This window comes from Ptychodera flava, chromosome 17, assembly GCF_041260155.1.
Source record: "Ptychodera flava strain L36383 chromosome 17, AS_Pfla_20210202, whole genome shotgun sequence".
In the NCBI taxonomy this organism is placed as follows: Eukaryota; Metazoa; Hemichordata; class Enteropneusta; family Ptychoderidae; genus Ptychodera; species Ptychodera flava.
This window is the reverse complement of record NC_091944.1, coordinates 39,350,882-39,372,985: the sequence shown is the minus strand read 5'-3', so window position 1 is coordinate 39,372,985 and position 22,104 is coordinate 39,350,882. Positions and strand designations below refer to the sequence as shown.

General features: G+C 36.8%; 1 protein-coding gene across 3 annotated transcripts in view; it reads left to right on the top strand.

Annotated features, from left to right (window-relative positions):
- LOC139116299 (uncharacterized) overlaps positions 1–16,663 on the top strand; it is an 82,797-nt gene extending 66,134 nt beyond the window's left edge. The window contains exons 16-19 of one of the 3 annotated variants that reach the window (XM_070678922.1): positions 8,233–8,333; positions 13,956–14,106; positions 14,392–14,453; positions 14,969–16,663. In XM_070678922.1, coding sequence (XP_070535023.1) covers positions 8,233–8,333; positions 13,956–14,106; positions 14,392–14,453; positions 14,969–15,113 — 459 coding nt within the window. In that variant the 3' untranslated portion in view covers positions 15,114–16,663. Of the gene's footprint in view, positions 1–8,232; positions 8,334–12,150; positions 12,561–13,955; positions 14,107–14,391; positions 14,454–14,968 lie in introns of those variants that run through there. The other 2 variants (XR_011548274.1, XM_070678923.1) reach the window with 2 other exon arrangements.
- The last annotated feature ends 5,441 nt before the right edge of the window (positions 16,664–22,104 follow it).

Sequence of the window (22,104 nt, the reverse complement as noted above, 5' to 3'; positions counted from 1 at the left end):
TATGCCATACATATGCACATCAATTTGTTTCACGACATGATCTAATATGGCTGCATGGCGGCCATTTTGTTACAATTTTTTCATGTCCTTAGCCATAACTCAGGCATGTCTCAACCGATTTTATTCAAAGTTGGTACAAGGACATTGACCTATGTCATACATATGCACATTGATCATGCTTTGTGATACGATCTAATATGGCAGCCATGCGGCCATTTTGTTATAATTTTTGGACACCGTGGTGCGAAGCACCAAATGTGTCCTTTGTCGCCACAATGTCTGTGTGTGTGTCCGTCCGTCCGTCCGTCCGTCTGTCCGTCCGTCCGTCCGTCCGTAGACAGATTTTGTTCCACTCATAACTTAAGAACCCTTAGGTCCAATGTCATGCAATTTGGTATTTGGTATTATCATGATGAGACTTAGATCTGATTAGATTTTGGTGGGTGTGGCTTATTAATTAATTGCTCATTTGCATATTTTATGACTTTTTTGCCATAGGGCTATATCTCAAGAAATATTGAACCAAATTTGATGTGACTGTACACATACTTAATTAGTCCCCTCGGACACCGTCCGGGGGGACTTATAGGTTTGATCATGTCCGTGCGTCCGTCCGTGCGTCCATGCGTCTGTCCGTGTGTCCGGCCGTCCGTTCACGCAGATATCTCAGAGACGCCTGGAGCGATTTCGTTCAAACTTGGTACAAGGATAGTACTCTACCTTATACAGGTGCACGTCGATTTGTTTCACAATGCAATCAAATTTGGTCGTGTTAGAGGACTTTTTAGTTTTCACCTCCATAGACTCCCATGTATAAGGCAGTCCATAGACTCCCATGTATAAGGCAGTCCATAGACTCCCATGTATAAGGAAGTCCATAGACTCCCATGTATAAGGCAGTCCATAGACTCCCATGTATAAGGCAGTCCATAAACTCCCATGTATAAGGCCAAGAAAAATAAAAATTTAGTTTCTCATCGTATTCATATTGCAAAAAGGATGCAGTGACACAGTTTTTAGTCCCCACAGATAAAGTCCAGGGGGCTCATAGATTGGGTCATGTCAGTCCGTTAGTCCATCCATGTGAGTCCATCCGGTCACGCAGATATCTCAGACGCTTTGACAAAATGTTATGTGACCTTGGTGACCTTTGACCTCGAATATACATATTTGTCCTTAACTCAGTAACCACAAGTGCTAAACCTTTCATATATGGTATGATGGGACACCCTATGACGCCACATATTGTACCACATTAATTATGTGCATATCTAATTTTGAGCAAGCCAATAGAGTTAGAGGTCTGATTTTTGGTATATATGGATAACTTAGCAATACAATTTTTTTTGACAAAATGTCATGTGACCTTGGTGACCTTTGACCTCAAATATACATATATGTCCATAACTCAGTAATCACTAATGCTACACCCTTCATATTTGGTATGATGGGACACCTTATGACGCCACATATTGTTCCTCATTAATTATGTGCATATCTAATTTTGAGCGAGCCAATAGAGCCAGAGGTCTGATTTTTAGTATGTACAGATAACTTAGCAATGCAATTTTTTTGACAAAATGTCACGTGACCTTGGTGACCTTTGACCTCAAATATACATATTTGTGCATAACTCAGTAACACAAGTGCTACACTCTTCATATTTGGTATGATGGGACACCTTATGACGCCACATATTGTTCCTCATTAATTATGCGCATATCTAATTTTGAGCGAGCCAATAGAGCTAGAGGTCTGATTTCTGGTATATAGGGATAACTTAGCACCAAATTATTTTGAAAAAATGTCAAGTGACCTCAATGACCTTTGACCTAAAATATACATATTTGTCCATAACTCAGTACCCACAAGTGCTACACCCTTCATATTTGGTATGTTGGGACACCTTATGACGCCACATATTGTACCTCATTAATTATGCACATATCTAATTTTGAGCAAGCCAATAGAGCTAGAGGTCTGATTTTTGGTATATAGGGATAACTTAGCAATATAATTTTTTTGACAAAATGTCACGTGACCTTGGTGACCTTTGTCCTCAAATATACATATAAATGTCACGTGACCTCGGTGACCTTTGACCTCAAATATATACATATTTGTCCATAACTCAGGAACCACAAGTGCTACACTCTTCATAAATGGTATGATGATGGGACACCTTATGATGCCACATATTGTACCTCATTAATTATGTGCATATCTAATTTTGAGCAAGCCAATAGAGGTAAATATATGATTTTTAGTATATAGGGATAGACTATAGGATAGAAATTTTTTGACAAAATGTCATGTGACCTCGATAACCTTTTACCTAAAATACACGATTATGTCAATAAATAAGTAACCACAAGTGCTATGTCCTTTATATATGGGAGACCTTATGACAACACATGCTTTACCTCGTTAATTATGCCCGTATATAATTGTGGGCAAGCCAATAGAGCTAGAGGTCTGAATTTTGGCATATATGGATTAATTAGCAATACAATGTTTTATTTTCTAAATGTCACGTGACCTTGATGACCTTTGACCTTGAATATGCATATATATGCATAACTCAGTAACCACAAGTTCTTTACGCTTTAATTTTGATAGGATAATAGACCTTAAGATGTCACATCTTGTACCTCATTTATTATGCACATATGTATTTCTTGGCTGGCCAATACAGCTAGAGGTCTGATCTTTTTTCCCGATTTAGAACCATAACTTAGACATGCCTCTTGTTTCAAATTGGGAACAATGACATAGACCTATGTATCCATAGATCTGAACATATATACTCCAGTGATACTTCTTAATGACCACATTTCCCTGCCCCATCAAACTAATACTCCTATTACAAGTGGGGACTATGTCATTGTCAATGACTTGATACCCTATAGCATAACTATGGTAAAACTTTAGTAAGTTTGGTTAATTAATTCTAATTTGCATATTTAATGAATTTTTGTGATAAGACTACCAGTATACTCAAGAACTTCTTAAGCAAATGTGATGGCCATACTTTTATCAGCTTGTAGAAACATCATAGTTAAGAAACAATTATTTTTAAAATAATGCTAGTACACCATGAATACTGTTTTATGTGTGATTATTTTTTTTCAATGAAATAAAAAATGTGTTCAGTGGGTTTTCTCATAGGAGTGTACATTAGCAGTAAGGGGTTCGTAAAGTTGTGTTTGCGGCGCCATCTAGTGGTCAGAACCAGTAAGGCCTTTCAACCTCGCTCTCATGCATCGAGCAGCCATACTTTCTGTGTGTTGCTACGAGATTCAGTTCCTGCTACGTCTATCTACTGTCACACCAGTGGAGCCAGTACGACATTCAGTAAGAGGTTTATTTTTGTATCCGTATTTAGAGCATGTGTTAACTTTGCGTGTACCAATAATATCTGTGAGTGAATGAGAATTGAGAAGCTGTGTGCAGAAAGAAACGGCCTCGAAGGTTATCCAAAGCACGTCACTGATAAGTCGTGTCAAAACGTGTGGCAACATCTCACCACACATCGAGTATACAGTATGGGCCCTAATTATGGTCTAGTTTAAAAAGAGTATCTAAATTTACGAGGGATCGACTGTAGTCGTGTTTTCAATATTGACGGAGTTCATTCGAAAAATGTTAGTCGCGTGATGACAACGCCATTGTTTTACAATTAGGGCTTGGGCGTGCATTAAAAACAACCATTCCCCTGATTTCTACCACACTTCGATTGAAATGATTCGTATAGTGGAAACTGAAAGTTCAACCCCTATTTGCGAGAATTTTTGGTTGTTTTTGGGCATCGTAACTTTTGTGGAGTACGAGTCAGGGGCCCCTGTAAGGTTGTGCAGTCACGGACATAGCGGAGTAAGCGAAATGTGGTGTTTACATGGTTCAAACTAGGATATATATTTTCATTTTAGCATACCGAGTCTGAAAACAAATGACCCTCCTGGTTTCACTTTAGTAAATTAGTATATCTTGTATTTTCACTGATATCGTGAAACTTGCCAAAATGTCCCGATAGAACTTGTAGACCACACCGTTTTCCCGTTAAACACAATTCCCCGAATGGCGTCATTTGTTATGCCCAATCAGATTGAGCGTTCTTCCGCACGCTTTTTCCAATACATTCGACATTACATAGTACAAGATATCGTAAGACGTAATCGTTGCTATGATTGGCGGAAGCGTTTTCATGCCCTTCGGCATGTCGATAGGGGCCATGAGGTAAATTTTCTCAGTAAACGCAATATCAAGAGAAATACGAGCGTGCGGAAGTGGGGCAAAGAATATGTAAAGACATTTAACACTTCTAAATAAACAACAATTATCAAACGTTTATAACCCATGTGTTGCAAAATGTAACTGGCGCATTTTTCTTTCCGACCATTGTACGGCGGAGCACGGACAGTGGGCTATAGCCACCGGAAATATTCACAATATAGCAAGGCATTTCTGTGTTCAAGATATGATGGTCGATGAATTTCATTCGGTTGTAAAACGAATTTTAAAATTACCCCTCTGTGTCATAGTGTGGTGTTCAAATTATGGCTAAACATTTCAGTGTAAAATGTTGAAAAATGAAGTGTAGTCCACAGTTTGTTTCAACATATGCATATTTATTACTTGTATGTTATTTCATTTCAATAATTTAGCCCATCTTTAGTGTGTATTTTTTTATTTCTTTAGTCCATATTTGTTTAGTAGTGTTCTAAAATTTCTGAACAATTTGCAAATTATTCTGATGATATTTCAGATGCATATATTTGTGGTGATGATAACATAGTTGGTACTTTGTACAAAGATTGTAAATTTTGTGAAGTCCAGCTGCAATTGAAAAATTGAGAAACATCAACTGATAATGGTGTATTAGTTTCCTATTGGATTTATATATCAGAATTGCACAAATCTGTGCTGAATTAGAATAATGACACTGATCAAGAATCCCATCTGATTTCAGTTTTACAGTGGCTATTGGGAGAATGTTGTTCGCAGAGGAAATGGATAATGTGCATTGAATGTAAAATCAAAATATTTAATATGAAATTTAAATCATTTTAGTGAATCATAGCTAGACAACCTATCTCTGACATATTTTTCTTTCTTTTGCAGTACTGGTATTCACTGTGTCTTTACTGCAGCTGCTAATTAAAAAAAGAGCCAAAATAAATCAGAATACACACACTTAGTACACAGACATTTGACAACAACATCCAACAGTGACATTGACAATACATACTAACAAGCAGAGCTTGTTAGTTCTAGAATATACAGAATATTATCTCACATAGGTGAGTGTCTGAATATTATTCTGAATTGTATTCCAAAGCACATTCTGAAAGTCACTGTGACTCTTCTGGAATATACAGAATATTATCTCACATAGTGAGTGTCTGAATGTTATTCTAAATTGTATTCCAAAGCACATTCTGAAAGTACTCTTCTGAAAATTTCACATTCTTTGCCACTGCACCATCTCCCTAATACATACTGATGACCCACGGTGTCCACTCAAGTCTCACTTTGATTTTATGTACGGAGCCATAACTCAGGCATATCTCAGCTAATTTTATTCAAAGTTGGTACAAGGACATTAACCCATGTCATACATATGGACGTCAATTTGTTTCATGATATCCAATATGGCCACCGTGCAGCTACTTTGTTACGATTTTTTCATGTCCTTAGCCATAACTCAGGCCCATCTCAACTGATTTTATTCAAAGTTGGTACAAGGACATTGACCTATGTCATGCATATGCACATTGATTTGTTTTATGATAAGATTGCATTAATATGGCTGCATGGCGGCCATTTTGTCATGGTTTTTTTTCATGTCGATCGAGAGCCATAACTCTGGCAAGTCTCAACTGACTTTTTTCAAAGTTGGTACATCGGACATTGACTTATGTCATACATATGCATGTTGATTTTTTTAGACAGTAAGATCAAATATGGCTGTGTGGCGGCCATTTTATTATGATTTTTTCATGTAAGCCATAACTCAGACATATTTCAACCAGTATTATTCAAAGTTGGTACGAGGACATTGACCTATTTCATACATATGCATATCAATTTGTTTCACGGCATGTAGCAGTATCATGTCAATTACTGAAGTTTCGTAATAATGCTGATATGTCATACTGCATCAAATTTCATGAAACTTGGTACAGATGTTAAGCTCACATTGCTTTAACCGTGAAAAAGACATTTATTAGTGTCATGTTAATTAATTTGTATTTGTGTATGTAATTAACTTTCCTAATTAGAGTGATATATCCACAAATACTGCGTCAAATTTGATGAAACTTGGTACAGATGTTGATCTCCCTCATATCAAACTTTATGAAATGTGCTACCGGTGATAATTGTTAGGACAGTATGCAAAAATGTTTGGCAACATCCTGTTGATTAATTACTAATTGACTCTTTTAATGACCTTTTGTAATTAGGATGGCTACCTACATTGGTTTTATGTTTTAATACCATGGAACTCATTCTTGGCCATTGAGCGCCATCTGTATCGCAGTATTTTTATCACAGACCTAATTAATATATGTATAATATAATTTATATTCCACCTTTGTGTTACAATGTCGTACACAGGGGGGGTCATCCTGTTTTCGAAATTCGGAATAGGGGTCAGCCACTTTTTTATGGCAGCAAAAATAGTCCACCCCCCCCCCCCCCCTCAGCTAAATGTCACCTCAGTCAAATGTCACCTCAGATGCCACCAGGGAGAGAACACCATTTCCACTCCAAAATTTCATTTTTCGCCTTGCGAAAGGGGGGACAGTGGTCCCACCTCTCGTGCTCTCCCCCCTCGATCGCATAGCTCCCTCGCAGTCCACCCGTCTACTTTCTTAAATTACCTGGCTACTTTTAAATATAAGGACAACATTGTCTATTATAAGTTACATGAACCTCTAAATGTGAGCACATACCTCGGTATGTAAGTTTTAACTAGATAAATCATAAAGTGGCACCACACCCAAATCTGCCCGCCCCATGTGAATTTTCAAACAGACAGTGAAACTAGTGCATAAACCTGTCAGAATTTTTACAGACCAACATGATTCCATCCAATAGATCTCATGGGACTGAATATACTTCAATGAGACAAGGTATTCTCTATTTTCATTGTAATATGTGAAGTATTGGAAAATTGTGGGAAATTTAAGATTAACTTAATCCTGGCTGTTTTGTAACAAATTATTGTTTTCATGACAATGCAAGGTAATATCATTTTATTGGTAGAAATAAAATAATATCTGAAATTATTGGAAATATTTGAACGTGAACAAATTCAATGACATTGCAGCTCACGGGCTTTTAATACTTTTGCTTGCTAGTATTCTACTTGACAACTGGTCAGCTTATTTTGTTTTTTGCTCACTGCATTATTCCAATAACTATGGGTCTGATTTTGACAAAAAGTCCCTAACAATGGGACTGTTTTGACAATACACATGGGTAGATATTTTTAACTTGGGCCGCACACCCCTGTATGAAAATATTGAGAGTACCCCCCCCCCCCCCCCGGGACTCTATCCTCTCTGAGGACTTGTAATTGAAGTACCCATTAACAAGTGGGGACTGTGTCATCAACGATGACTTGTTGAACCATAACTCAACTATCCCAGAACCGATTTCCTTCAATGTTTGTATACAGATAAAGTACTGTAACATATTAATGCATCAATTTATTTCACAATACGATCCAATATGGCCACCGGATGGCCATTTTGGATCATATATTTCCCAACATTTAACAAATTCACCCCTCTCTCCAGTAATGAAGCTACCAAGCATGTAATTCAATTACCGTAATTGTTAACACCATAATCTAGTGGGGACTGTGTCATCAGCGATGACTTGTTATAATCCAGGTCCGAGTGTTGATCATGTGAGATCAAAACCTCAGTAAAAATGTAGTAATTTCAAATTAAGTATGATGCTCAGTGAAATAAACACAGTACGTATACATATGGAATTTGCCTCAGTGAATTATTATTGCATTTTAATATGTAATATTCAAAACAAAATTTAATGTCAAGTCTTTTCAATTCAATAGACACATTAAGCCTGCAGCAAAAGAAAACAAGATGCAGGATGCTTATGCCAATTACTATACAAGTTAATTTGCATATGTCATCCACAGTTGTTTGGGAAATTATTTGTCAAACTCAACATCTATGTACCTGATTAACATCTTCACAGTCAGAGCTGTATAAGAGAGCACAACAGAGTTTACCATGTATTGAAGATTCCAAGAATTGTACTGAAGCAGTCAGAGCACAAGTTGAATTAATGCTGCATGGGTGAGTTAATTCTATCCTGAATTTATCGTGCATAGGTGAGTTAATCGTATCCTGAATTAATCCTGCATAGGTGAGTCAATGACTTGAAAAGAAATCTAGACAAAGTAAATACTCAACCACCAGTGTTGAATAAAACCCCAGTAAACTCATTATTTTACGCTGATGACCTAGTCTTAATCTCTACTTCAAAAGAAGGTCTGCAGAGGGAGTTAAATACACTACACACATTTTGCTCCAATTGGAAACTTGATGTTAATTTACAGAAAACCCAAGCAATTAATTTCAGTAAATCTCCTTTGAGAGATAAACACTTATCTAACTATGGATCAAATCTGTTACGAGCTATACATACTTAGGACTGACAATTAAATCAAATGGTAGCTTTAGTGACACAATTACAAATTTGGCTGATAAAGCAGCAAAATCTTTGTATAGTTTAAAAAGGGTTTTATTGCACAACAAAAAGATAAAATTTTCCCTACATCTATTCAATGTTTTCATTAAACCTGTTTTACTGTATGGCTCAGAGATTTGGGGACAAGTTTTCATGGATTACAAGAAGTGGGATAAATCAGCAATTGAAAAAACTCACCTCAAATTGTGTAAGAACATTTTACAGTGTAATAGACAAGCTTGTAATGCCGCTGTGAGGGGTGAACTAGGACAATTCCCACTTCTACTGGAGATCAAACTTAATATTGTTAAATACTGGCTTCATATTGTACAACTGCCGCATTGTAAGCTTGCTAATGAAGCTTTTCTGTAGCAAATGGTAAACAACACTAACAATAGATCCTGGATTAACTGTTTAGGTGCTTTAATTAAAGACAATGGAATGGATTTTCTCCTTGATAAAGCTCCATCACTTAAACACCACAAAGTTATAACTGGATTAATGAAAACAAATTTAACAAACAATTATGAAGTCTTTTGGAAAAATTTGATCACTGATGAAAATATTAAACTAAGAATGTATGCCAAAATAAAACGTAATTTTAGATTAGAACCCCACTTAACACAAGGTGAGAAAAGAAAATTACTCACCAAACTTCGCATTAGCAATCATGATCTAGCAATTGAAAAAGGGAGACACACTGTTCCAAAAACCCCAATTACTGAAAGATACTGCAATCAGTGTAACACCAACAGTATTGAAGATGAAACACATTTTTTATTAGTCTGTCAGAAATACAAAGTCCAAAGAAAGAACTTTTTCAGTAAAATCAATTTCCCAAACGACAATACTGAAAATCAGCTTATTTCTCTACTAACAAAACAAGAGTTATCTTTTAATAAACAACTTGCTGATTATATTTTTACTTTGTATAAACAAAGAAATACCTAGTTATATTTATTATTAGCTAATATTATTATACTGTAATACTTTATCTTCATTAAAGAAAATTAAAACTTATTTTTGTATCACACTTTTATTGCCACAAATGTGATGTAAATCCTATATTTACAAGCAAGCAATAATTTATTATTATTGTACTTGGGCCTCAGCCCAAGTACATTTGTTTTCATTCCGTGGGAAAAAACTCTCTAAGGTATAACCATTTCTGGCTGAGACCAGGGAGGGCAAAATGTCTTGGCTTCATCTTTCTTGGCATAATAAATGGCGTAATGATGTTAACTGAATGGAAGTGCTGCTCTCAGCCAGTCTTGAATAAGTGAGATTTGAATATTAATGTTTCTCTATCTGAGTTTTTGCCACAAAATCTTCTGAATATAATCAAACTGTGCATCGAAATGCAACAATTAATGCACCCTCCGTTTCATAGGCGATTGCACGACCCTTGCTACACCCACTGGACGAGCCAAAGTGGGAGGGGTAATTTCAGTTTGGTCGAACAGGAGGGCTCGAGACCAGACTTTAACATTTAAACTTGAAACATGTTTAATCACTGACAAGATGTGGACTAGTGTTAATCAAAGTGAAAGTGTGAAAAGGAAAAGTTTTATATCCCGGACACAATGAAAACCATTACGACTGGAAACTGTACCCCCAGTTGAGAATAGTAATGCCCACAGCGATGGAGAACGCTTATCCTTGAGCTGAGAAAACCAGACCATCATTTCGAAATAGAGCTGCAGATTCGAGAAGCTCGTTCAAAATAGCTAGCTACGGGGTGGTTTTGAGTCTTGAGGGCAAATTTCGCCTCCTTCATTTTTTTTCTTCCGGGAGAACACACCATTTGATACAAAATTTGCATGTAAAGGGGTCGCCAGTAAGCACGTGGTCAAATCTGCCGCAAATCTGGCATAAGAAACAATATGAAATGTTGGGTAAAGCCAGTCCAAAATAAACTGGTTTGAACTTTTGTGTTTTGTAATTTATACCACTGCAGTAACATTACCTTTTTTTGACAACATCACACAATGTAATACGTTTTGAAACTGAATACTCCGACGTATTCTGTGTCTCCTTTGCTAAAAAATACGGTATGCCGATTACCATGTAAGTTGATGATGACGTCAAGACAGATTTGTAGTGCGTTTGGTCCTCGATGGTGCACGAAGTTTTGTCAAGGTAGCTTGTGTATTTATTTCCTAAATGGGAGAAATTATGGTCGATCTAAAAGAAGGTTGAAGAATGTTATGATACTCTAAGCGAGCTGAACTCCAATGCGAATGGTTGGATAACTTGGAGGATGTCTAGAATGATCTCGTCTCATTAAGATTATTTGGCGGTCAGTATTGAATTTCAACTGCGTCACAAGTTTGCGAAATGAGCATTCCGTCGAACGGTCAACGAACGATATTTTAGAAATCTGGAGACATGGCACATCGCATTTTTATTTTAATATTTTATATTTTACAAAAGATGTAAGAAGCAATGATTTTGCAGAAAATTCTGAAAAAAATATAGGAAGATTTGATCGCGAACACATTTTCACTTGGGGTCAATATGGGGTCGCAGCCATGTTGCCTGAAAACTCACTTATGGAGTTCGCGCGCACCAGGAGACTGTCATGTGGGAAAATTTTGACAGGTCACGTATATGCACTTCCGCATTGCGACGAAGGCCCTCTGTATGCTCTCTGTACTTACGTATTGTTTATAGTCAAACCGGTGGGAAGCAATATATAGGAAATCATGGAAATCAGGCTATGTGAAATGTAAATTTTGTTTAGAAACGAGCATTTAAACGTAGGGTTTGTGCGAGGTCGTCGGCGATTGAAATACGCAGTGAAAGAGTGTCGAGGAGTTCAATTTTTCGAGAGAGAGGGCCGCGGTAATGCCGGTTACCGGGTTAGCCAGATCATGGTCGACAAAACAGTGATGCAAAAATATTTTATATAGCGTTGTCCGAGGCCCCTTTTACTGCAAAATGTTACCATAGAAATGCGTGTGTTTCATATATATATATATATATATATATATATATATATATATATATATATAATAACACGAATTACTTCAAATACAAAGTAATTATATCTGTTATTTAAGTTTCTTGCATACTTATTGCCATAAGGTTTATCTGATATTATTTTGTACTTGAAGTAATTTATAAAGCTCTGCTTCAACAATGAGCACAGTGTTCTAAAGAGTGTATGTATGTATGTATGTATGTATGTATGTTTGTATGTATGTATGTATGTATGTATGTATGTATGGTATGTATGTGTATGTGTTTATGTGTACTTATGTGTGTGTTTAAAGTTGTGACCAAAGTTTTCTATGGTAGTTGTTCTAAAAGGCCGCTGCATAATGACGAAAATCATGTATTGTAGGCCTGATTGTTGATGACCCAACCCATCGCTTGTATATGAAGAACCTTTCTAATGTGGCCGATATCTGTCTTTTACAGAGAGCTGGCTAGGCTCTTTCATCATCATATTATTCAACTTGTAACTCAATTTGTAATGCGTTGACCAAGGCAAGTGATGATGTATTCAATTCAAGAAAACCAAAACCACTATCATTCAATACCGGGTTTGAATGATGTTGTCAAAGAAGCATATACTGCAGCTTGTGTATATGCTTCATCCAGGATGGCATCATCAGGGGGATTCCCCCTTTACCAGAACATTTACAGGGGTGATTTCACCAGTTCATGTGTTCTACTTGTATCTCTAAGGTGTAACTAGCACCATTTCATGGGGAGGGCCTCGCTCCCCTGACAAATGCCAACATGTCAACAGAGGGGGAATCCCTCTGTCTGGATGAAACACTGCACGCCTTGCTTTACACTACATGGAGATCAGCTGGTAAGGGACTGGTCAGTTTCTTCGGCCTGGGGGGGGGCGCGATGGATTATTTTTGCCGATGTCAAAAAGTGGCTGACCCCCCCTATTCCAAATTTTGAAAACAGGGTGACCCCCCCTATTCCAAATTTTGAAAACAGGGTGGCCCCCCCCCCCCCCCGCACGTGACAACTGTAATATGTAATAATATAATACTGTAATATATATATATATATATATATATATATATATATATATATATATATATATATATATATATATATATATATATATATATATATATATTGTTAATGAAATCGTTGGCATGTCAGTCGTAAGATAGGAATTTCAAAGTGTCAATCTTAAAGTTTGAATACAGTACATTTTGAATGAGCTGTGAATGTATTTCACACTTTCTATGCTTAACCAGATGTCCTGAACTGTTGTACAGAAATGGATGTCAATCATTAATATCAAACAGGAAAAAGCAGTAAATCAAAAACTTTGATGGGTGTTACGACTTGCCAGCCATCCAATTAAATCTCCTGAGGAACCATAGAGAGGCATTTTAGCCAAATCTGATGTGTGCAGAGTCTGAGATGACCTTTTCTTGTAACATTGATATTTGTGCATGTTGCTTTCTCATACTGAATTCTCATAGAGAGAACGGAAAAGTATCAGGAATTTGTCATGCTTTTCATATGAAATGCTGATTTCATAGTACACTTTCACTTAGCAAACATCAAGATATCTCTGGCATATATCTCTGATTTATTAAAGTATAGCCCGAAGGGCGCGGAGAAAAATATGAAACATCCTGATATCTCTGATAAATTATGTCTTGTATATTAATGCACAGGAAGGTTGTGCTAAAAAATGTCTGATATATTAAAGTAATGCGCTCGAAGAGCACGCTGAAAAATATTGAACATACATATATCTCTGATATATGTATGCCTGATATTTTAAAGTTGGGGGTGCTGAAAAATATGTCTGATTATTAAAGTTACGCGCCCGGAGGGCGCGCCGAAAAATGCAACTGGATGAAATTTGTGGCTGACACGATGCATTTTAGGCAATGATGAGCCTGTGTCGAAATTCAAAAACACACTGACCCCCCCCCCTATTGGGCATTTCAAAAACAGGGTGACCCCCCCATCACCAAAGTCAAAAACAGGGTGACCCCCCATGAATCCACCGGCCCCCCCCCCCCAGGCCGAAGAAACTGACCAGTCCCTTATAGCTAGCTCATTTACTTTATCTAATTGCATTTATCCTTGCACATTCTGAAATGTCAGTATCATGTCTGTTGAAAGACAAGTATGGGGCAGGGCCTTTATTTGTACAAATAAAAGTGTTTCTTTAAAGATCATTTCACAAAAAGAAGAGAAATAAACTTGAAATAGACTGATGGTGAATTCTATTACAGGAAAGAAGATATATATTGTGTCAGAAAATCTTTGTTGCTGTTACTGCAATATGAATTGTGGCAAGATGCTGTACACCTAGTCCAGCAATACGCTGACAACAGCCAGCAACATCAGGAACTATTTCACCTACTACTTGTCAAAATACTTAAGGTAAATGCTTTTAGAATGTACTCATCATAGGTATGTCAAGTGCATGAAAACTTAATCTTTCAAAATATCGCTGTTGATTTTGAAATGAATAAATGGATGATCAATCTCCAATAGGATATTGAATAATGCTATTTACCTGTTATTGTTTTACACTTCAAATTGGTTAAATGCCTTCTAATATTTGGAATCACACCATGTTTTTTTTTTAAAAACAATACATAAATGTCAGGAAAATGAAATCTCTTTGACAGGAATAATGTTACAATATTTATGTTCATTTTGCAGGAAGCCAGTGTCATGAATACAATCTATGAAGACATTTGGAACATCATGCCAAAAACTATGAGGTAAATATTTTGATATGGATACTAGTACACTTTGAGTGCAGACTGGAAGAAACACAAATAAATAAATGTTTTTATTCAACAAGAATAAAATACATGAAAGTTATTGGTAAACCATTAATTTACACACATAGGTGCATTGTAACTATCGAAATATTATGAAGCACAGGCATTGTAAGTTATTTGCATGTTCATTGTATTTGCAATGGTGTATTATGGTCTAAAATACAGAAGTAGAAAGGAATCATACAAACAACACAACAGCTGCCATCCCAGGGCAAACACTATAAAGTTCCTAGATTTTTCCAAAAATTAATGACAAATAAAATACAGCAGATAGAAAATTTTCGAAATGTACTAAGGACCATTCCCTTGATAAATGTATATATCTCGTTGTTGACTACACCGTTGAAAATTACTGAATGTTGTTTTCTGCCCAGTAAGCTGATATAGTCCTGAAGAATTTGTAATCGACCATGATGGTTATACTTATAATTGCTATTCATTATTTGTTACAGTGTTACCAATTTGCTGCAAATTTTACAAGCAAACATAAAGCAAGAAGACTACATGATATCCACAGCAAATAGAGTACTATGTGACAAACATGAAGATATCCAGCTTTTAGCAATTCAATCACAACTACTGAAGATATTACAGTAACCTATGGTGTCTTCTCCAAGCACCAACATGTAGGATTTTAGGTCATATTAATTCCAGGAATGCACTGCAATTTGACATAGCACATCATTAATGCTATTATGACTTCATGTAAAATGAAAAATCTTGAAAAGTCAGTAGTCTACATGAAAAGAAAACATCATGCAAACAAAGTTTTGAAAGAGGTAATCTTTGACTTTCACTGAGAACCATGCTATCAATGGACCTTTGCATAACATGAAATATCTCACGTTGACCAATCATGAGTGACAATTTGATGCCCCAGTCAAGAATGTAAGATGTATAATATTAAGATTATCACAAAAATACCGCAAAGGATGCACTAGGACATTGGCGCCGACGCATTTGGAGCTGTGCATTGCCCTCCGCTTCGCGTCGAGCGAAACGCTGCACCAATGTCCTCGTGCATCCTTTGCCGTAATTTTGTGACAACCTCATATTATTAAAGTTACGCGCCCGAAGGGCATGCCGAAAAATGAAACTGAATGATGAAATTCATTGCTAGCATCATGCATTGATGCATTTAAGACAAGTATGAGCCCGTGTCGAAATTTAAAAACACACTGACCCCCCAATTGGGCATTTCAAAATAGGTGACCCCATCACCAAAGTAAAAAACAGGGTACGTGACCCCCATGAATCCACCGGCCTCCTAGGCCAAAGAAACCAGTCCCTCATTCCCGCTAATTTTTAAAAGTATCTTGTACAAATACCGGTAATCGTAACCAAGCCCTTCCCCAGTATATTTGGTCACACTGAGATAAATATTACACCTTAATTCCAATTCAATATAGTTATTTCCGCCATAGTAAGGGACTGGTCAGTTTCTTCAGCCGGGGGGGGGGGGGGGGGGGCAGTGGATTCAGGGGGGGGGGTCACCCTATTTTTGACTTTGGTGATAGGGGGGTCACCATGTTTTTGAAATGCCCAATAGGGGGGGTCAGTGTGTTTTTGAATTTCGACACAGGCTCATCACATTGCCTAACATGCATCGTGTCAGCCTAAAATTTCATCATTCAGTTGCATTTTTCGGCACGCCCTTCGGGCGCGTAACTTTAATAATCAGACATATTTTTCAGCACGCCCAACTTTAACATATCAAGCATACATATATATCAGAGATATCTGCATGTTCAATATTTTTCAGCATTCTCTTCAAGCGCATTACTTTAATATATCAGACATTTTTCAGCACACCCTTCCTGTGCATGACTTTAATATACAAGACGTATATATCAGAGATATCAGGATGTTTCATATTTTTCTCTGCGCCCTTCGGGCGCCATACTTTAATAAATCAGAGATATATGCCAGAGATATCTTGATGTTTGCTAAGTGAAAGTGTACCGTTATGAAATATGCATATCATATGATAAGCAAGACAAAGTCCTGATACTTTTCTGTTCTCTCTATGAGAATTGAGTATGAGAAAACAACATGCACAAATATTTCACAATATATATTTGATACAGTGACTTATTTTAGAGATAGTAAATGACAAGATATCTTTCGTTCTCATTGGTGCAACTGTTTTCCTTTGTGTCTCAGGCTTTCTGTAGAATGATGCTTTTTTATGACCAAGATAACAGTTAAAAAAGGCAGTTTTTGTCATTATTAGCTGTGCTTTTATGGTTTCAATGTTACAAAAAGAGGTCATCTCAGACACTGCAAACATTAGATTTGGCTAAAATGCCTCTCTATGGCTCCTCAGGAGATTTAATTTGATGGCTGGCAAGTCTTAACACCCATCAAAATTTTTGATTTACAGCTTTTTCCTCTTTGATATTAATGATTGACATCCATTTTTGTACAACAGTTCAAGACATCTGGTTAAGCATAGAAAGTGTGAAATACATCCACAGCTCATTCAAAATGTGCTGTATTCAAACTTTAAGATTGACACTTTGAAATTTCTATCTTACAACTGACATGTCAACAGTTTCTTTAAAACACAGAATGACTGTTAAAATATAAATGTATGTAAAATATGAAATATATATATATATATATATATATATATATATATATATATATATATATATATATATATAATTTGTGCGCACCTTTTGTTTTACAGTTGTCGCGTGCGGGGGGGTCACCCTGTTTTCGAAATTTGGAATAGGGGGGTCACCCTGTTTTCAAAATTTGGAATGGGGGTCAGGCACTTTTTGACGTCGGCAAAAATTAATCCACCGGCCCCCCAGGCCAAAGAATCTGACCAGCCCTAAATGAAAAGATACTTCGCCATGCCCCAAATGAAATGGGAAAATTGGACATTTGGTATATAGAGTTTGTCAGAAGTAAATTTGAATGACCGCAATTGCCATCCTCATGGCAGTATACACCTGTTTCCTATATCAATCTCAGCCCAAAGATTTTAAATTTAGAAATAGGCCTAAAAGTTAGTAATCAAGAAGATAAAACCATTCGAAAATTGAAACTTAGTTCCATTTTGATTTTCTTTTTTGAAAATGCAAATTGGTTTATTGGTTGGCTGAAATGTGCCACGGATTATAATACTTGATGATGACGGTTTTGTTTTAACATCTTCTGAAATTCTGTCATTTGACTTGTCAGTGCAATCTGTCCATGTCGCAATATCATACCAGAGAACAATATTATTTATTGGTCAACACACAGGAGATGATATGCATGTATCTACAGAGTGTGTTCACTTAATCTAGAATCAGTGAACAATTCAAAAAGCCATATGTGCCTGAAAATTAATTTCAAGAGGCTTTTGGAAAGACAATTGAGAAGGGTGCATGGAAATGAAAAAGTTACATCCCAAAAGGTTCTTGCTGATACTCTTTGCTTGCCAGTTCTTTTTTCATAAGTCATCTAAGGCAGATTTTTTTTCCCTTGTATCTGCTTGCATGGAATTTTTTTTTTTCAAAAATCTTCCAGGACCCCCCCCCCCCCCCCCAAGGATATCAAATGGTCCATTGCTTAGATAGGATGGTAGATCAGTGTAGATCAAGCGTAGATGAAGTTGGTGCAAAATGTAGACATATAGTCATGTCTGATGTGGACAATATCTGTAGACAAAGCTTCATGTTGACAAACTACTTTGGGTCTTCATCTACAAAACCTGATGTAGATCTACATAAAGTCTAATGCAGACTATTCGTAGATCTACTCTCATCTACTGTGGACCTAAGTTTTCTGGAAGGGACATACTGGTAGTCTGTAAATTTTTTAATCCTTGAAAACCTCCGAGAAGTTTTAATTGCTGTAGTTTGGTTAAGTTTGATGTAAATGTCTTAGGATGTCATCCTGTTAGGTACTTCCAGAGTTATTCAGCTGAAAATAAATCCTGTTGCAAACAATACAATCCTTCAAAAAAAGCTATACATCTTGTAACTTAGGCTACATTCACAAATACTGATGGGGAGTGGACTTGAGGAATCATAATTGAAATACAATCTTGTCTAGAACCACTCATTACCCTAAAAAAATTTGAATCTCCCCTATCAGTATGATCAAATGTTTTACAGTACGTGTTTTAAGGGAAACTTGATATGTTTTCTTTCCTGGGCTAGGTTTTTCTAATTTGTTTTTTTCACAAATAATGAGATAGTTAACAAAAGGCAGTTTTTTTCATTATTAACTGTACTTTTATGGTTTCAACAATAGAAGAAAAGGTCCTCTAAGACACTCTGCACATCAGATTTGGCTACACCTTACGAAACTAGCTATACAGGGCTTCTGAGGAGTGTAATGGGAACCAAGCAAAAAAGCTCATTTGTCTTTGCTCTTGTCCATGGTGTTGGTGAGGGCATGGGATCTGTTTTGTGTACACTATTTGTAGTGATGGTTTCCTTTTTAAGGTTTCTGAACCTGTCATTTGAAAGAATACAGGAAAAAACAAGACAGAAAAATTATATTCAATATCTTGGAAGTTAACACAAAGGCAACTTTTTAAAGTGCGGTTTAGAGAACTGAATTAATACATTATAGTCACTGAAAATCAACTTTTATACTGAAATTATCATGAAACGACAGAGTTAAAACTGGTTTTGTCTGAATTCTCCTTTAAGGTAGAGTAGCTATAATTTATGACAAAACAATATTTCTTGGCTATTTTTGTTCTGTAATATCAAATACAGTGTATGTACTCTCTGAACCTTTTCACTCCCATTTTCCTCGAGGTCCGCCATGATGGTGAATGGATAAGGTACATTGCAATACTCAGCTTGTTGCAATAGCTTGTGTATGTGTATAGGCAAAAAGTGAACTTTCAGTCCAGACCAAGATTCATAGATATTGGCAAAATTACACAACACTTTATATATACGGAATAAAAATCATGAAAAGTTGTCAAAAGATACAGCTTGTCTTGATTAGGAAGCTTTGCCCTCAAATGAGATAAACAGACATTCATTGAGCAAAACATGTGGAACAGTTGTCTTAGGATCTCGACTGCGTATTTTGGCTTTCGTCCACAGACGAAGGCCAAAATATGTAGTCAAATCCTAGACAACCGTAATAGCTGGTACAATCGACTTACCTAGGATGACCTTTGACATAGTCTCATATCTCAGCAAGTACAAGGGCTGGAAGTATAGAATTTTCTTTTCATTTACAAATATTGCACTGAGACCATTCGCCAAGTGTCGTTGGTTGAGTAGGAAGACTATTGACCTTCCAACCAGGACCACACCTAGTAGCAATGGTAAAACTAATTTATTTCTGTAAAAATTCAACATGAGAAAGATGATTGTCTTACAAACCATTGTTAAACTATATTCCCTAGCTTATTCCAAGGAAACTCCTCCAGGCCCCCAACAATACTGCTTGCAACTTTAATCTTCTTCTTGAACTTCTTCTTCTTCTTCTTCTTCTTCTTCCGCCATATTGGATAGACGTACAGAAGAAGGGCTCCTACTTGTTTTGTTTTTCTACAAGTGAGAAGTGCCATCCTTCGTCAATTGTCATCAGTTTATGTTGTGAGTAGTGTTTAGTTCTTTTGGGTCTTGTCTCCGGTCCGGTTTCATCTTCGATTAGGTGGATTTCCTTCGATTTTATTTTTTGTCATTTGTTAACCCGTGGTCGGCAATATGGCCGCCCGGGAGGACAAGCCATTTCGGAATCTGACACGCAAGCATGCTGTCAGGTGTACTAATATTGAAGGTATTCCCGTTGAAAGCTATGTTGAAGAGATTGCAAAGAAAGTCGGAAGTGAAAATGTTATTGCTGCTTCTAGAATGAATAAGTCCGTTGTTGTGTTCTTAGCAACACTCGGTAATGTTGAAAGTATTGTTGAATCAAAGTTTGCTTTGTTTGATGAATTAGTCGATGTGGAACACATGGTGAAACCGGTTTCAAAATTAATTCTGTCAAATGTTCCTCCTTTCATTCCTGATGAAGTTTTGGAGGAACATTTATGGAAACTTGGTAGAGTTGTTGGACATTTAAGAGCAATCCCTCTTGGTTGTAAAAATGCTTCGCTGAAACATGTGAAGTCGTTTAGACGACAAGTTCATGTTTTGCTACACAATGAGAACATCAGTGGTGTAATTCAGATCAAATATGATGACCGTTTCTATTCCGTTTATGTATCTGTAGATGAACTGCGTTGTTTTCACTGTGGACTAAAAGGTCATATCCGTAAACGTTGTCCTAACTATCATGATCATAGATCGTCAGAAAACAACGATAATGACACTGAAAATGTTCAAAAAGACAATAATTGTGTGGATGAAAACTCAGGTTTAATGGATGTTGTCGAAAGTGAAGCAAATGCAAATGAAGGTGTTAATCAGCATATCAATACCACAGAATTTAACACCTCAACTTCAAGTAACGCCTCAATGTCAACTCGCTTTGTCGAAAACAATGAGGCACAATCAGAGTCCGCTCACAAAGTCACATCTGTTGATGAAAATTCTGTCGATCAAAGACCTCTCACCAGTAAAAACAGTCAACCCACTGACGCTCAACAGAGAGAAAAAAGTGTTAACTCTGCTGCAAACGTTAACGTCCATGCCGATGAAGACAGGGTACGAACCCCTGCTTCGCCTTCATTTTCTCCGCTCCCCTCTACTCCCGTTTTATCATTCAACCCCCCCTTCTTCATCATCATCTTCACTTATTGAGTCTCAATCACTTGAGTTTCCTGAGACTCCTTTTTCAGATATCAATGTAAATGAGTCTCAGGATTTGTTTATTTCTCAGTCACAGTCTCCAAGAAAAGCTTCTCAAAATCAGCTTATTTGGTCAGGAGTGAAAACATCAAACTCCTTTGATGTTCTCAGCGAAATGTCTGATCATGACAATGAGTCTGTTGCGTCTGAAATTTCTGACATCAGAATTTCAAGAAAAGCTACAAATCAAGCCGTCTAATTTGCTTGAGTTTTTAGAAGACATTAAAGGCTCTAAAAATATGATAGAAAAATGTAAAGATTACTGCTCAGAATTTAAGGTTCTCATAAAGTCATTTGCTAACTTACGCAGGTCAGATATTGTCACTAGTCAACAAAAAGTTCGTATCCATAAACTTGTGGCAAAGTTACAACAACATGTTAGACAATGTAAAAGCTTGGCTATTACGAAACATGGGAAGTAAAATCGTTCTTGTTTTTGCTTGTCTAGTGATGGCAAGTTTCATTTCTTGGAACGTAAATGGTTGCCATGATTCTTTGAAACGGTATAACATTTTGTCTTCGTTGAAGTCCAATCATTATGCTGATTTTTATTTTTTACAAGAAACCCATTCTACAGTGGCTAATCAGGCGCAGTGGCAAGTAGTTTGGCGTGCGCCTATTTATTTCTCACATGGTACTAGTAATTCTGCTGGGGTTGCAGTGCTGTTTCCACGAAACAAAAATGTTGATGTTGTTTCTGTAAAAAGTGTCGTCCAGGGTCGTCTTCTTCATTTGCATATTAAAATGGATGACACTTCCTTTCATTTGCTTAATATTTATGCTCCTTCACGTGGAGATGATCGTTGTATTTTCTTTGAAAGTCTTCG